Here is a 17,218-nt window from a genome sequence, read left to right as displayed (position 1 = left end):
AAAGTTGTAGGCTACCATTAACTCTTTCATCCTATAGTAATCCCCACTGCTAGAAGTAGTAGCCTATTAAATATTTAATGTTATGCATCACACTAAGAGAGGACAAATATACCTAAAGAATGAGTTGTCTGTGAGGGCCAATTGGCTTACTATTTAACTGTCACTTATCTCTCAAGACAGATTCTGCAACTGTTCTTTTTAATAGAATGGGTTCTCAGATTGACTGTCGCTCAATAAAAATGCTATAGCTGTCTGAAGTTGCACCATAGACTGTAAAAAATGGTCTGAACTAAGTAAACCTCAGCTGGACAACAGTGCCACCTAGCTGCTCTGCAGTGGAAACACAAGACACTGTCTTGCAAAACACTGCTTTACACAAACAAAAAGAACTTCTTAAACTAAATATAATAATTAATAATTATTATTAAGCCAGTATAAAAGCACCGCGAGTGTTATTTAATGATTGTATTAGTCAATGAAAGCAAACCAGTTTTATTAGATGCTATATTAAATTTTGAAATATAAAAGGCACTAAATTATGTTCTCCAAATACAAAACATAAACAAATGCGTGAATTAAGACAAATCTTAAAAAATAAAAACATAAATATGATTTAACTGAATTTGACATTAAACCATCATTTGTAGTTATGTTACATGCATCATTACAGTACAGCAATTTTTTGTTACATTCTAACTAAACAGATGTTTTAGAAATCAACACATACTGTACATCTGCATGTCTGTCAATAGAAGAAAGCACAGGGCAAAAGCCAAAGCCAGGCTTTTGCCCTGATGAAGGTCGTTTGACCAAAAGCTTGGCATTTTTATTAAAGAAACTTGCATTGATCCAAGTGCGCAGAACTATCTCCTTTTATTTTATATATTGTTTAGTGTTCTAGCACCTTGGCCAATTTCTAAAGTCTTGAGTGCAGTGATTATTTTTGACTGCTAAAGAACAAAAATGTCATCATATGCAAACTGTTATTGTAGAAACCCCACATCAAAAACACAACTGGGAACCTTGGATTAGAGGTGCTTGTATATCCACAAGAACCTGTGATTTCTGAAAATGTTGTGTTGAAACTGTATTGATCTCCAGGGCAAAAGTACTATAGCCAATCAAAGTATGAACTCATTTATTTTCAGAATTCATAGATTCTAGTGAATAAACAAATAATTTTCATTCCAAAGCCTGTAACACAGCCTAAATTCACATATACACAATAATAAACACTTGTATTGATCTATTGTTACATCTATGGCAAATCAACAGAAAGCATTGACTGTACTGTCACCAAATTATTTATTTTTTCACAAGTTTAAATGGCATTTGCTAATCTCCTCTGAGTAATAGTTTTTTTCAATCTTCTATACCGTGTTGGTTACCTTAGGAACCAATGACCACGGTCGGATACATAAGAACAAACTCAAGGCACTTTTCAAAGTTTTGGTCAAAGCTGCATCATCAGCAACACTAGATTTACTGCTGATTCAATAAAACCTCCACCGTTGAGCTTTAGTCATAAACATAGATGTGAAGAGAATCTAAATCCATGTTCTACAAACTTCCTTCTGAATTGAGACCTTTACAGCATTTATATACAGTATATTATAGTTATTAGACCTTTCCAGAACACAAAGCGTGCTCAACTCAACTCACTAATAAATGTGTATTCTTTTAGTATATGGGAATATACAAAAAAAGAAAGCGCACTCGGCACACACCAGGACTCTTTAATATCTGTAATGCAGCGGCCCCTGATATAGTGGACACGTCGCTTTGTTTGTCTGAGTGCTACAGAAGGCCGTCTTGGCTGAAAGTGCATCCACTATATCAAGGACTCGTGGCAATCTATATCTAGCTTCAATCTATTGAAGCTTCCTTCCTGTGCGTGTTGGCCATTTGAAGTTGTATTTAGACCTTTACATACAGTACATGAGAATGACTGATCGTGATAATGATGATGATAATAATAAAAGGTTAACATTTGAGATTTTCTTTGCAAACAGAGATAGACCAATGTTTGAAAATTGGCTATTTGACAACTTTACACTAGGGGGTCATGTTTCTCTTGATTGAATAACACAAATTATGCAGGCTGGAGATTCACTTTATAACATTCTACTAAATCCATCAACACGTCTTTGTTTTGTTTTTCCAAACTAGAAATAAGAGCATACTGTAAAAAAAACAAAAAAAACAACAACTAAACAATACTTGCTTGTGACAGGAAAACAATACAAAATTCAATAAATGTGGCATCTTTGATTTTCCTTTGTGAATAAGCTGAAGCCTACATGACATCAAATCTTCTACTTAATAATCACAGTAACACTAGTATAGAGACTGTGATTAACTCTGAAGTCAGGGTCTTTCCATTCCATTCATGCAATTGCACACGCTGCTCTACTTATAAACTTTGAACTCCCTGAGCCAACAGATTGCTTCAGAGCACCACCATGGATGCTGAAGGAAACTTCAGGTGTTAAGCACAATATCTGATCTCCTTACTGAGAAGCTGAAAAGTCATGCTTAATTTAGACTTTGGCGCACGACACCGACATGCAACAGAGTATAAATGAGCCTTTACTCTGCTTGCCATGCAGTGGCGCAGGTTCATAAGTAGAGGAGCAACTTCTCCTCTTCTGCACATTGAAATTAAAGGAAGACAAAGGCTGTGAAACGGTTTAGAACAAGACAAACACCATAGAGGACTGAGAGGAAGAACAAACACTTCATCTTATTTATATTATACGATCGCACACACACAGGCACACTTAAAAAGACAGGAACGCCTTGGAGAAAGTCCCCAAAGGTGCATCATACTGTAGAGCTTAGCCAAAAGTGCACACAGAATACACCAAGCGAAGACACTTTAAAATGGCAATCAGTCAACTTTGTTCATGCTTTCCTTCCCAGAATGCATTTGATGGGAGAACTTCCCCTTAACTGCCTCATAAACTGATGTTAGAGCTGAATTCAGCAGAGCCAGGAGACCTTGCCGTCTCTGTGGGAGACAGACTAAAAGGAAACCACACTTAACATGGAGGTATTCCTGGAAGGGGAGATGCATTGACGTTGGGGGTGAAATGAGGGAGCATAGTTTAACAAGGTTGAGCTGAGCTTGGGTTAGCTGAACAAGATGTCTTTTAGCTTAGCCAAAAGTCTATAAATTAAAAGGTTGAGATATGTGTCTTTACTGAAATGTGTTGTAAAGTTAACATTCTCTTGCCCTCGTTATCTAGAGACGTTGACATAGTCAAGCATCACCAAGTTTAGTCTAGCCTCACTTTGACAAGACTAGGCTTATATACTAGCGAGCCCTGGATATGCCAAATCAGACTTGCCTTGATCTGTGAAACCAGACTAGCCAAGTTCAGCTGAGCTCAGCCTTGCCTAGCCTAGCATTAGTTGTTGTTGCCCTGGAAGGCTCCCTGGGCAGCAGTGGAGGCTGCGGTGGTAGCAGCAGTCTGGAAGGTCTTGTTAGTGAGAACGCCCTGGGAGAACTCCTGCTGAGCCTTTTGGAAACTGGCTCCAGTCCGCCGATAAAGACTGTGAACCTGTAGAGGGACAGACAGTGGTCAGCTAAAGATAAGCAGATGGCATCTCCAGCACGAAACACAAGAGGTGACGGAGTGAAGAGAGGTTGGGTATATTTCGGTTATAGTTCTCCGATTCAAATAGTGCATGTACTTTTCTGTAATTGTATTCTTGCTCTGTAAAGCACTTTGGGCTGCATTTCATGTCATGAAGGGTGCTATACAATTAAAGTTCATTATTATTATTATCAACAAATGTGTTTTCCACCCTCAGAAGTTAGTCTCGCGTTACCAGACTGTTGCCTCCCACAATTTACAAATGTTTCCGGCATACATTCTGGGACTCGGAAGCTCTGATAATGTGTAAGGGGAAAGCGGATGCCCCTCCCCTACCCACTTCCGTTTTAGCATTGTGCAGTGACGCAAAGGAGTCCGACTGGAATCAACGAATCTCATAAACATCGTTTATGTCTACTAGTGTCTTCTTTCACAGTTTTTTCTGCGTTAATTCCATGATACCTTTCTCAGTTGTCTGTGATAAACAATCCTCGCACAAATAACATGAATCTACCGCTCCTATGACTATGCTTCCGCCTCGGTTCCGTTTCCACTGGGACTACAGGTCCGCGGGCACCGCGTCGTGATTGGTCGAATGTCTTTCCGGTCTGAACAACTTCCGTTAAACAGCTTTCGGGAAGTGGAGTTCCAGACTCTATATAGCATTCAGAGATTGTGGAATAGTTGTCTGGTGACGCGAGACTACTCAGAAGTCAATACATTGGAGGGAAAGCGAGAGCTAGAGAGATAGGTATCAAGACAAGAGAGAGACAGGGACAGAAAGAGACAAATAGACAGAGACCAGACAATTCCTCACCATTTTCAGCAGGATGACAGAGAGCACAGCACAGATGGTGAAGAAACAGGCGACCAGCATCATGATGGCTCCCACCGCCGTGTTAGTGCTAATGGCAGTGAATGCGGAAATCCAGCCGCTGGATCAGAGCAGAGAGAATACAAAGCGGGACAGTGTTCATGTAACACTTGTCTTGAGGCCGAAATAAAACCCACAACATGTAGTTATTACGGTTGGGTATTGAAATTCAGTCCGAAGTAGGAGCCAAAACCAAATTGCCAGGTACCCCCCAAAAAATGGAGTTAGGGTTACGATGGACCTGTGGACCTCTTCCAGGCAAAAAACTCTGCACATGGGCAATAGATTACCGAGGCTATCTTTGTATGCAAGATTATTTCACAGATGTTTCATTGCACATTACACTATCGTCACCAAACTACATACAAGGCTTTGGTTTGAAATCGCTATGGCAACAACAAGGCTGACTAGTAGGTCCATTCTCACGGCCGTTTCAAAGTTAGTATTTCAACAGGGTAATGGAGGAGCTTTAACAAATGCAGATGCAATGCAATGCAGAATTCCCGCAACACTCCAGATTAAATACAGTCTTAAGGTGCACGTCTCAACAATATAATGAAACTGAGAAAACAGCCAGCAACGTTGCTCTGTCCGTGGAGAGGACAGGGCTATGGGAATAGGACATTTACTGTGTACTGGCTGTTTTCTCAGTTTCGTAATGGAGCAGCTTGAAATATTGAACTACACACTTAAAATTTCACTGAATGAAAAACATGGTCTATGGAGCTTCTGGAATCAACGTATAGAACTATAAGTTGGCATGGAAAAAGAGTCTTGAAGTTTCCAGTATTTTTTTGTGTTTTTCAGCTGACCTGGCAGAGCAAGGAGGTGACATGCAATACATGTTATGATCATTGCAGGCGAATCTGTTCTTAAGTGACATACAGAGTAACTGAGGTTGAGAACCAGTGGTAAGAGATCATTCTGATCAAGAAATCTTTTGATAAGCAGCCAGGGAAGATGTTCATGTCAACTATAAGACATGAGGAATAAAATCATATTTTTTATTACGTAAGACCTCTGTGGTGAACTTGGTTGGCAAAGACCAGATGTCTGTGATCTTGACAACATCCATAAATTATCATCATTGATGTAGCCTCAACAATTAAGACTGTTAGAAATGCACACAAGCAGGCCCCTTTGGCTGAACTTTGGTAAAATGGTCAATGATCTGCATTTCTATTGTGCCTTTATCCCATGTATGTTACATTCACCCATTCAGACACATTCACACACAGATGGTGGAAGCAGCCATGCAATGTACCACCCTCATTGGGAGCAATTAGGGATTCAGTGTCTCGCTCAAGAACCCTTTGGCATAAAGCCAGGAAGAGCTGGAGATCAAACCGGAAACTCCATGGTTCTCCCATGGCCACTCCATCTCCATCATACATGTAGCTTCCACATGATCTAAGACCATTCAGAGGTATGATTAAGACCCAAGGAGACTGCACCTTCAGGCTCAGCTGAGACTCCATTCAAATTTTAAATCTTTCATGTTTTCTTTTTTCAGACAGGTTATTATTATTTATTATCTTAATAGTTCTTCATTTACATTTTTGAGATGTCATTTCTTAATAAGGTTTGCAGTCAAAACAAGCAGAGGCTCTATGGCAGCCAGAGGATAGTTTTAAAAAAAACATTTAAAAACAACATCCTCAGTTTGCCACAGAGCCTACAGTTTTTAGACTGAGGATGTTTTCTTTTTTTACCAAAACATTTCCATTTTGTACCAGTACACTTTTTCATTCTTTTTTTCACACTATGGATCATTAAAAAGCAGTTTTTTTTTTGCATCTGATCTAACCTCTGGACATTTCCTTTTTTAATGTGTTGGTGTGCAAGCTTCCCTTTTGCTCTTCTTGTATCATGTTTAGCTTACTCTCCTGACTGCAAAACCTGTTGATTTGGACAACTTAACGAGAGTTTCAAACTTTCATGCTTGGATTTCCTTAATGTGCCTCATCCTCATTTTCTTATTTTATGGTCTATAATGCAAGTATGGTTTGAAAAGTGACATAGAATTAAAGGTTTAGTACTGCCATGCATAAAAGGCAAATAGAGAGTTAGTGTGGTCAGGGTAAGCAGAGACTTACAGAAGTCATCAGGAAGCAGAGACAGGCAGTGAAGCATTGAAGGATGGAAGATAATACAAATGGAGGCAAGACAAAGATGGAGGAGAGAGTAGTAGAGTAGTTTACAGGACGGAAACACAGGACATACAGCAGGATCATGCTACATTGTGTGCATGCAGATGCAATTTAAGTGAATCTGTCACCGGTATCATTATAGAGGCTCCCTGTCATCAGACCAGACTCTACATGTAGGTGTTTTGTTTGGCTAATTAAAACAATGTTTTTTAATTCATTTCTTTCTTTCTTTTTATTCACAGTATGTTATGCTTTATTTCAGATAGTAGACACAGGAAACCAAGGCCAGAGAGAGGAGAGACATGCAAGACAAGACGTAAGTCGGATTCAAACTCTGGTCCTCACGCTCAAAAGGAGGCTGAACCACCAGGCAACCCAAATTAAATCAATGTTAAAACCTACTTATATAACTTCTGCAGCTGACATAAACATCTTCCAATTCTTGTTATTATCACACCGTTTTTGTCGATTTTTAAGTATTTTTTGTATTAATCTGTTGGTTACCCCTTTGTCAGACTGGGTGTAACTCACCTGTTGCCCCACTTGGGGATTCCCACCGACTGGATGATCAAGAAGACCACTTGGCAGAAGAACACGAAGAAGAAAAAGAAGAAGCTGAATGAGCTGTCAGACCTGGAGATGAGACAGACAACTGCATCAGTCAACACCAATATCATCAATTCCACACAATACACTCTACAGAAGTTAGCCAATCACAACTCATGCCACCACATACTGTACATGTGTCAAGGCTGGTGTAACTCACTGTAGCAGATAACAGAAATAGACCCCACAAAACAGCACTGAAGCTGAGGATTTGTTGAATCGAAGGAACATAGAGACTCACTTGAAGGCCTTGTAGACCGGCCTGTACCAGCAGAGGAAGGAGCAGGGAGCAAACAGAATGAGCCACAGGATGGAGAGGCCAAAGTCGACGCCATATGACGAATCAGTTGTGAAGAAGGCCAGACACGCCAACAGGTTGAGGAACAGAGTCACACAATAAACTGGGGGGACACAAGGGACAGATACCATTATGAATCAACTCAGCAGGAATAGAGATGCAGAATGGATTGACACAGTTCAACAATGACCAGGAGAGACAAGGAGGACAGAATTACAGAGAGAAGTAAACAGAGACCGAAACAAACGATGGAGTGCTGAAAGAGCACCAATAACACTTAATGTCTGTATTGACTGTTATGATGTCTTCTTGGACATGAAATGAGTAGGAGTGACATGTTTTACCATACATGGTGGCATAATAATAAAATAACATGATTTAGCGTTTCTTTATTCTTTAAAGCTTATTCTTTGAAGGTAAATAAAGTATCAAAATTCTACACATCAAAAAGTACTGTAATGATACGAGTACTGATACTAATGAGTACAAGCAGTATTATGGTTTGTATTGTACTGTACTTACACATCCAGAGGTAGTATATCATCTTGCATACTCTCTGGTATTCCAGGGGAATCTCCTCAGAGAAGTCCTGGTAGAAGCAAGGCTTGATGGGAAAGCTCTTAGGGAGAGGAGGCCAGTTGTTCGCTTTACCTTCCAAAGTAAACAACAGAAACATCAAGTTGGTACATATACTTACAACATACAAAAGATTGAGAAGATAATACAGATCTGTGAAGTAACAGCAGTAGTAGAGGTCAGAATAGTAGTAGTCTAGTGGTAGATGTCAGTATAGTTGTACTGTTTGTACCTGTGGGTCCTCTGTTCTGTAACTCTTGTTCTCTGCGATCAAGCTCTGCTGCCTTCCGCTCCAGTTCTTCCTGCTGTCGCAGCAGGTTAGCCTGGGCTGCAACTGCTGTTGCCTACACAACACAACACAACACGACATGAGATCACACAGTGCAACATGACATGAAACAACAAGGAACATGGCATGACACACACACACACACACACACACACACACACACACACACACACACACACACACACACACACACACACACACACACACACACACACACACACACACACACACACACACACACACACACACACACACACACAGGTAGTCTCCCTGCTCGTCTACTGAGACATTTAGATCATGTGGTCAGGTAGGACAACTGGCTGATAAGACGCATTGTGTGAAATTCAAATGGGAAAAAATGTGCCTTTCCACATGTGCTTTCTGTTATAGCTCAACAGTACATTTTGGAGCTTGCACCGGGGAACCGGGTAGGACATGAAAGTTATGTCAAAGTCAGTGGTGTGCTCTAGTTTTTTTCGGAGGGTATACGATAATCGTTCCCTACACGACATGCGTGATACGCTATCGCGTTTTCAATGGATGAAATGGTTATTAGACTGTATACGCTTTTTCCCCAAAACATCTGCACTGTATACGGCGTATACAGCGTAACACGGTATAACACACCAGTGGTCAAAGTGACACTAAAACACGATTATAACATTACCTCAAAATAATATTATTGTACAAGAGGGAGTCCATGAATGCTGATATATTAATACAGCAGTCAGGGCTGACAGTCGATATGTTGCATTGCTGCATTTGCATTTGTTGGGAATACTAAAATAAAAAACTATATTTGTTAGTGATGCGCGGGTCGGGTTTTTTCATGACCCGCCCCGCCCCGCCCCGCCCCGCAACGGAACCCAACCCGCCTCAACCCGCCCCGCGAACCCATATATAAATCTATGGCTCAACCCGCCCCGCGACCCACGATTTTTTTTTATTCTGTAAAATCATGGTTAGAAAACAATCCCCAAGTGTATTCAAACGGTTTTATTGTTATTATTCTTATTCTTATTAGGAATAAAGACAAAACAAGAGCATGTGATTTTGTATTTATTTTTTGCGTGTGAGAGCGGCTGACCCGCTCACCCGCAGCCCGCATAATTGCCACTGAAATTCTGACTCGACCCACCCGCGTTACGGGTCAACCCGCGCATCACTAATATTTGTTGCAGAGCCGAATAAATGAAAAACTCAACTGTGGTCTCCCATAACTGTACTTGATAAACAGCAGGTAGTAGTTTAGTAGAGCTGTTCATTTGTCACAAACTACATGGAAACTAAATGAATGCAGTATTCATGGCATGCACCAACAATCTGTTCAGCATGTCTTGGATGCTTTGAATTAAGCAATATCATATAACAGGGAGTGCTGTTACTGACTGGAATTATATTCAGAAATGGGCCTGTAGCCTTGTAGCTAAGACCCCATTACAGCTGTGCTGATATACGTACATTATAACATTACAAACAGTGACAGCACTCCCTCTATTGTGATATTGTTTGTGACACATGTACAAGTCAAACTGTATTTATTTAGTAGGGAGGAGCTGCAGAGATATATGACTGTGTGAACGGAATACATGGGGAAAGCAGGTCCTAGGTCAGTTACAGTACTGTGTGGAGGTGACTGACCTGAGGGCTAGGTTCTATGGAGGGCTGCAGGACAGCTGGCTGGTAAGGAGTGGTGGAGGCAGGAGTGGTGTTGATGGTTACATCATCCTGAGGGAAGGAAGGAAGGAAGAAAACAGAATAAAAATAAGAGCATTCATAAAGTTCTTGACGTACTGTAAGAATATAACTGAATTCAGAAAGAGCAAAAACAATCACGGAAACAACACTGTTACTGCTACTATTACTCATATTACTCTTACAACCAGAGTATCAATGCTGATATTACTTATACTACTCTTATAACCACTAGAGTAACACAACTGATAGTTCTCTACTACTGCTATAACCAGAGTATCAACACTGACAGTACTTCTACTACTCCTATAACCAGAGTATCAATACTGGTGCTACTTCTATTATACCTATAACCAGAGTAACAACAGTGATACTACTTCTATGACTCCTGTTACTCATATAACAAGAGCAGCAATTCTTGTGTCTTACAGTGGGATGTGAAGGAAAAGGGTTGAACTGGTCGACAGGTTCTACAGTGGAGTTGGTCACCTGTGTGACTGATGGGTCCTGAAACACAAATAAAGCATCACAGTCAACATTTCAATACTTAACTGAAAATGTATCGAACTTTATAAGAACCAATAACAGACTTAATCTGCTCATGTAGGTTAATCGATTAATCAAGACGCATTTTAAAAAATATATATCAATGAACCGTCTTGAAAGAATTCTAATAGATTTTTTTATAATTGATAATTGATGATTAATTGATTTATAATCTCCCTCTCTCTCTCTCAACTAGGAGGCAGCCAGAGTTCATTTCACAGCTGTGTAACAAGCAGCACAGAGTGACCTTCAGACATTGTTTTGATAACCTCTTTCAATCATTACCTATACAGACATCACTACTACACAGGACAGGGTGAAGAAAGCAACATCTGATAGCTTTTATTTAGTTATTTTGATTGCAAACTTAGAATTTTGTTAACCGTACAAGAGGATGTACTCTTAAAGGGGAATTTTGGACCACATTTTTCTTACCTTTTCAATGATGTTATGATATCTTAGGATGAATGGTACAGCAGTAGAACAATTTCAACTCCATCCCGGGTCCGCCACAGCGTAAAACGTGCGCCAATAGGCCTTGCGTCAGATCGCGTATTTTAATAGCTTTTTTTTGATGAGATCTGACGTTCATAGTGACAGAACACTATGCAAAAAAAAGGGAAGTCTCGCTAGACGAGATTGAAATCTCGAGATTTCAATCTCATCTAGCGAGACTTCCGTTTTTTTGTTCTCGTTTTTTTTTAAGCTATTAAAATATGCAATCTAGCGCAAGGCCTATTGGCGCACGTTTTAAGCTGTGGCGGACCCGGGATGGAGTTGAAATTGTTCTACTGTACCATTCAACCTAAGATATCATAACATCATAGAAAAGGTAAGAAGACTGTGGTCCAAAATTCCCCTTTAACCCTGATTTAAACGTCAGCCTGTGTCTCTGTCATAGAACGTATAAATTAAGCAGTAGTATTTATTTTCTCTTGAATTATGCCTCTTTTCAATATTGCTTTATAATTTCTACATCCTTTGTGTGTTTGAGTGTTCATCTACTTTACTGTGTTCTGTTTTTGTTTGTAAACTATTAATCGTTTTGCATGGTATTATAGTTCATACATGACATCATTCAAAAAGAATCATGTGAACAGATCTCAGCTTGTCTCTCCAGACTAACTGTAGAATCCAGGCAAAGTCAACTCAGCTGATCTTAGAACAGTGTATAGCCGATAGAGGAGGCCAGTGTCTGTGCTACATGTATAGTCAGAAAAACAATCACAGTTTGGTATTAACTGGCCTACAAACCCAGTCCCCCCAGATGACTAGGGAGCAGGTCAAAACTCAACACAAAATCAAATTTGGACCGTTTTATTTCCTTTCTAAACTCAATTTATCCACAATAAAAATGTTACTCTGTTGTGTAAAGATCATTATTATTGTGCACATTCACTGTAGCATCAGCCACATATCTTTATTGTGGAGACATCCACAGTTTAAGTCTATATGTTGGCTTTTTTGTTCCATGTCTCTGCCATGGTGCATTTATATAGGCCTAATTTGTGTTTATGCAAGGCAAGTTTCACTCCAGTGAAAAAAAGTGACAAAATCTATTGATATAAAAGAAAGTATTTCGCGTTGGTGTCTCTACTCGAGACACATCAACGCGTTGTGAGCTTATAGATGCTATCTTCAAAAACATAATAATTTCTAAGATTTGCCCAAAATAGAGACATGGTGATATTGGTGATATTGCGCAACTGAATTCTAAGGACCCACTCTATTTTCTTGAAGGACCTGGTACCTGGTCTCCACTTTGAGACACTTAATACTGTATATCTACAGTGAGTTCCACTGAGCAAGCAGGTAGAGTGTTAGCATAATGTCGCTTAAGGAAACATTGATGAAGTAGGGATTGAACTTGTGACCTTAAGTTGGACCTCAAGGAAACCTCAAGTAGGGATTGAACTTGTGACCTTAAGTTGGACGGACCTCAAGGAAACCTCAAGTAGGGATTGAACTTGTGACCTGGACCTCACATGAACAAACCCACCATATGATGTCACTCACTTAACCCAGATATGTGATTCACTGCAACTGTAAATCAGTCAGCTGTGCTGAACACACCTGCAGGCTTTCACACAAAAGTTAAAGATATGGCCTCCACTCACACAGACGAATAGGAAAGATAGAATGCTGAAGCCACTGTGAAAAGGTGTAACATTAATAAAAGTTGTAAAGGTGAAATTAATAACAGAAGTATCAGATAAATTATTTGATTACACAGCAGAATTAAAACATTCTTCTTACATACTGGTACGTAAAGAAAAACATTTTTTATCTCAATACTGAATCATGTCTCTAATTTATGAGACATGATTCAGTATTGAGATTAATGGTCATAACTCATGACACAACCTTTGATTGTATCAGGAAACTACTCACTTTGATGATCAGTAATCAGGTCTTGTGCCACTTCCTTAACATTAGCTGTATTCTGACTGAATAGACTAATGAGCCCATATACCCTTCTAGACTTCTGTTAGTCTGTGTTATTAAATGAGAAACTGTGTTAAATGAGAAACTTGAATTTGTATTTATATTTTAGGCAACTGATACCCTCATTCTGTCTTACACTGAATGACAGGGGGAAATTAGACATACCACTTTAGTTAACATTTAGGGGGGAACATTAGCCACAAATAGCAGATCTACAAGCTGAAAACGCATCCTGACGCATTGTGAGCTTGTTTTTGGTGAAGAGATTTGGTGTAGATGAAAAAAGCAGTCCAAGTACAGAGCTTTTTATCGCGATAATGATTATCGTCCCATCCCTAACCATCAATGCTGGGCCTGGTAGGGCAGAAAACCAACAGTACTAGAGAGGTCCCGTTAGAATAGAAAACCAACAGTACTAGAGGTCCTGGCTGGTAGGATATAGAAAACTAGCAGTACTAGAGGTTCTGGTAGGATAGAAAACCAACAACCGACATGATCAGTGAGTGAATTCACATAGAATGGGGACAGTCAGGTGGACTCTCATTCTAACACTGTTTCCTGGCTCTTAGAGTATTAAGATGGCTGTACATTAGCCAGAATTTCCACACCTAGTAAGACATTAAACATAACCAGTGTGTTTACTTAATCTATTGCCTAGATTGCAGTAGAGTCTGAAGGGCCCTTCCCAAGGATCACAGAGAGTCCTCCGGCTCATATGGGATTGCTTTAAAACAGGACCAGGTTCAGTAAAACCTTTGCCAAATCACCCTTAGTCAAGAGCCTCACTCTATAGGGCAGTTAGAAAGAAAGGGCTGGTCAGGCCCCATGTTCCAGCTGCTAGCTGAAGGCTATTTAATGTATTCAGCCACACCCAGGAGACAAACAGTGGTCAATGATGTCAGCTTATTGTGCACCTGACAGGTCTAGTGACTGTAACACTGTAAACAAATGACTGACGCATTGTAAAAGTGGCCATACAAGGACATAATGGCAAGTTGGATAACTTGCAATATGATACATATTGAAAATTGACTAGGGGCGCTACGATTTAAATCAGCCTATTTTCACTCCAAATGACTCAAAATACTGCTTTAAAAAAAGGTGTTATTTTCAAAACATCCTTGAATGTAGTTTAAGTTGTTTTTCAACACAACTTTATGAACATTAAAAACAACACATTTTAATGAATGTAGGTCCTGTGATGCAGTAACACACGTAGTCTCAATATACACACAGACACAGATGTATTCAAAATCACTGTTTAAAAAAACATACAGTATTACGGTTTAGAAGTACTATTCTTCTTTGGTTGAGTAAAAAAATCTAAACCTTCAACATGATAGATACTAGGACTGGGCGATATGACTTCAAATCACAATTATTACAAACGTTTGCCTCGATTACGATTAATAAACGATTAACAAAAATTGTGAGTTAAGTGGTTAATCAGACTAATTGATTTAGTCGATTTCATGTCGATTCACTGATATATTACAAAAACATATATATTTAAAAAAGGGCTTCTTGGTTATTCGGTTATAAGTTGGTTATTGGTTCTAAATATTGGTTTTGATATATTTCGGTTAATTGCCCAGCACTAATAGATACAACATCTTGATGAACGATTCATAAAAGGTCAGTATAAAAAGTTATTCTCATTGTCGTCTTTGTTGCTTCTCCTGTGTATCCTGTGTTATTCACAAGTCTGATTTCAGGAAATAGAGAATAAAACATGGAGCTACATTGTTAAATTGTGTCATTAAGGAAGTTTTGAAAAAAGCTGTCCTCCCAGATCTTAATCTGCACTTGTGCACTTTAATACATGCTGGGATCCTGTTATATTTGCACTGTTTTGTATATTGTAACATTTGCATTATGTGTATTTACTTGTTGTCTTAAAAGAGTCAGCCAAGACACATTCCTATATCAACTCTGCTGAAATGACAGTTAACTACTGAACTTGAACAGCACTGAGCCACACTTCTAAAAGAATGATACACATTTGTGTGTCTACTTTCAGTAACTTTCACATACAGCAACACAGCACATTGCCACAACCTATATGTTGTCCTATAAGATGGTAATACAAATTAAAATACATGTGCCATCTCTAATAGAGTCACCGATGTGTTCATATTAATGACATCTGTATTAAAGGCTAATTTATACTACATTGCAATTAGCTTTCGACATGTATCGTCATGTGAGAAAGTATTAGCCGTTATCACAGCTTGGATTTGGATGAGCCAATGCTTATTATAATCCATCATGCATGTTGCACAATGCATTTAGCCTGGCTGTCTGCTTCCTTTCCAACTTCCCCCCTGACACATGCTACAAGATATCTCACATAGGTCATTATTTGAACAGTAGACCACAGTAGAGTCTAACTGTCTAATGTGGCTACTATGTAGACAGCAGAGAAATGGGGTTAGATAGCCTGCTTCTGAACATTTCACCACTAACCATGTGTTTAATGTGTAGGGGATATTTGATGTCTCTGGGGTCAGTGAGTTGTGAGGTCCACAGCTACGAAGTTAAGCCTACAGTACCTCTTTCCATGATATTATAGGGAATAGGGATGTGTTATTTAAACCTGGTGGTTTCATAATGACACCAGAGGTTGTTTTTTTGTTTTTGTTTAGTTCTTTTGTTACAATTAACTCAGGGCCTAATACATTGAATGAGATATCTTTTGTCCACAACACTATTGAAATACCATCTGGTTAATGGTTTACACAGGGCTGAAAAGCTAACCACTAGCAGCAACAAAAAATATGAGTTACAATGAGCAGTGGTGTAAAGTATAATGAGTACTTTATACTTTTTGTATTTTTAATCTTTAATTTATCTTTAAGGACATTTTGATACCAATACTTTTGTACTTTTACTCAAGTCAATTTTGAATTCCAGACTTCTACTTGTAACAGAGTATTTCTACATTGCAGTATTGATACTTTTACTTAAATCAAAAATGTGAGTACTTTTCCCACCACACCTCTTTTCAAACCGTCAACGTCAAGTGTGACCCTGCGGTAGTTTGATTCTAAAAGTTTGATACATTGTAACTTCCTGTGAAATCAAAGACCTGGGTAACCCCTCCCGTAACCAGTGTTGCCAGGTTTTGAGAGAGAAACAAGCAACCAGGTCTATGAAAACAATCCCAAAAGAAGAGAACCCTTCGCCCTTTAAAACATATACATTCATTGGCTATTTGATCTTGGCTATCTTGAAAATTTGAAAAATGTAGAATATTTTAGAAACATTTTAACACAAATCTTGTATGGGGGTCCCTGGCATAAAACATTTTCAGCTGGGGGTTATAGGGACAAATACATATTAATGTGGGGTCCATGATATGAAGATGTTTGAGAACCACTGGTTTAAATAAATAAATTGTAAACAAGCCCAAATAAGCAACTACACTTTCGAAACAAGCCCAAAAAAACGCAACCTCCACTATTTACAAGCAACTTTACAGGAAAAAGAAGCCCAAAATCGCTTATAATAAGCCCACATGGCAACACTGCCCGTAACACAGATAGGGCTCGTCGACTGGCTTACGGTCATGTCAATCACTTCGGATTAGCCAATGACAGTCAAGAGACCACGCTGGTCCCGCCCAGCACATTTCCTGGCATGCAACATCATTATTACGAATGATAAGCCAGTCATCAACATTTTGAGAGGGACCTTCAACTTGCTAGTTAATACTAGTAATGTAATAAAAAGTGATTCTTTACGACACGCTTACTTGAAAAGGGTTGTCATTCGCCGGGTCTGCGAACGGGTTGTTGTCAAATCCAGACATTTTGGACGCTGTTTTTGTCTTCGCCAACTTGGAGGAAATCAACAATACTTTGATGTGCCTCTCTCTCTCTCCTCCTCCTCCTCCTCTCAGTCTACCACTTCCTTGAATCGTTTAAAGCGCATGCGCAGACACATCCTACCAAATGGACTACAACAAGTGTAGTCCAAAAAGCTGATTGGCTGGTAAGTTATAACATTAGTTTCTCAATAAACGAATTATATTGGAATTGTATCGTTTTCTTCCCGTATTGTTCACTGTTCACTTTTTTTTCAAACTATTCTCAGTGGAGAAGTAACTAAGTACATTTACTCAAGTACTGTACTTAAGTA

General features: G+C 39.2%; 1 protein-coding gene across 1 annotated transcript; it reads right to left on the bottom strand.

Moving 5' to 3' along the window:
- Nucleotides 1-1,708: 1,708 nt before the first annotated feature.
- LOC311046563 (secretory carrier-associated membrane protein 2-like) lies at nt 1,709-16,985 on the bottom strand. Its single transcript, XM_084058953.1, has 9 exons — nt 16,833-16,985; nt 10,517-10,594; nt 10,034-10,120; nt 8,336-8,447; nt 8,050-8,178; nt 7,471-7,630; nt 7,155-7,256; nt 4,417-4,534; nt 1,709-3,563 (listed from the first exon to the last, which is right to left on the bottom strand). The coding sequence occupies exons 1-9, from the start codon at nt 16,887-16,889 to the stop codon at nt 3,411-3,413; spliced, it is 996 nt and encodes a 331-aa protein (XP_083915079.1). The 5' UTR covers nt 16,890-16,985; the 3' UTR covers nt 1,709-3,410.
- Nucleotides 16,986-17,218: the final 233 nt, after the last annotated feature.

Source organism: Gymnoscopelus microlampas (assembly GCF_963454915.1).
Source record: "Gymnoscopelus microlampas genome assembly, chromosome: 6".
Taxonomy (NCBI): domain Eukaryota; kingdom Metazoa; phylum Chordata; class Actinopteri; order Myctophiformes; family Myctophidae; genus Gymnoscopelus; species Gymnoscopelus microlampas.
The sequence above is the reverse complement of the archived record's forward strand: the minus strand, read 5'-3'. Positions and strand labels throughout refer to the sequence as shown.

Coding starts and splice junctions, on each gene's coding strand:
- LOC311046563 (XM_084058953.1), bottom strand. CDS start 16,889: ATGTCTGGATTTGACAACAACCCGTTCGCAGACCCGGCGAATGACAAC. Junction 8,448..10,033: donor CCATAGAACCTAGCCCTCAG/GTCAGTCACCTC, acceptor TGTGTTGTGTAG/GCAACAGCAGTTGCAGCCCA. Junction 7,631..8,049: donor GATATACTACCTCTGGATGT/GTAAGTACAGTA, acceptor GTGTCCCCCCAG/TTTATTGTGTGACTCTGTTC.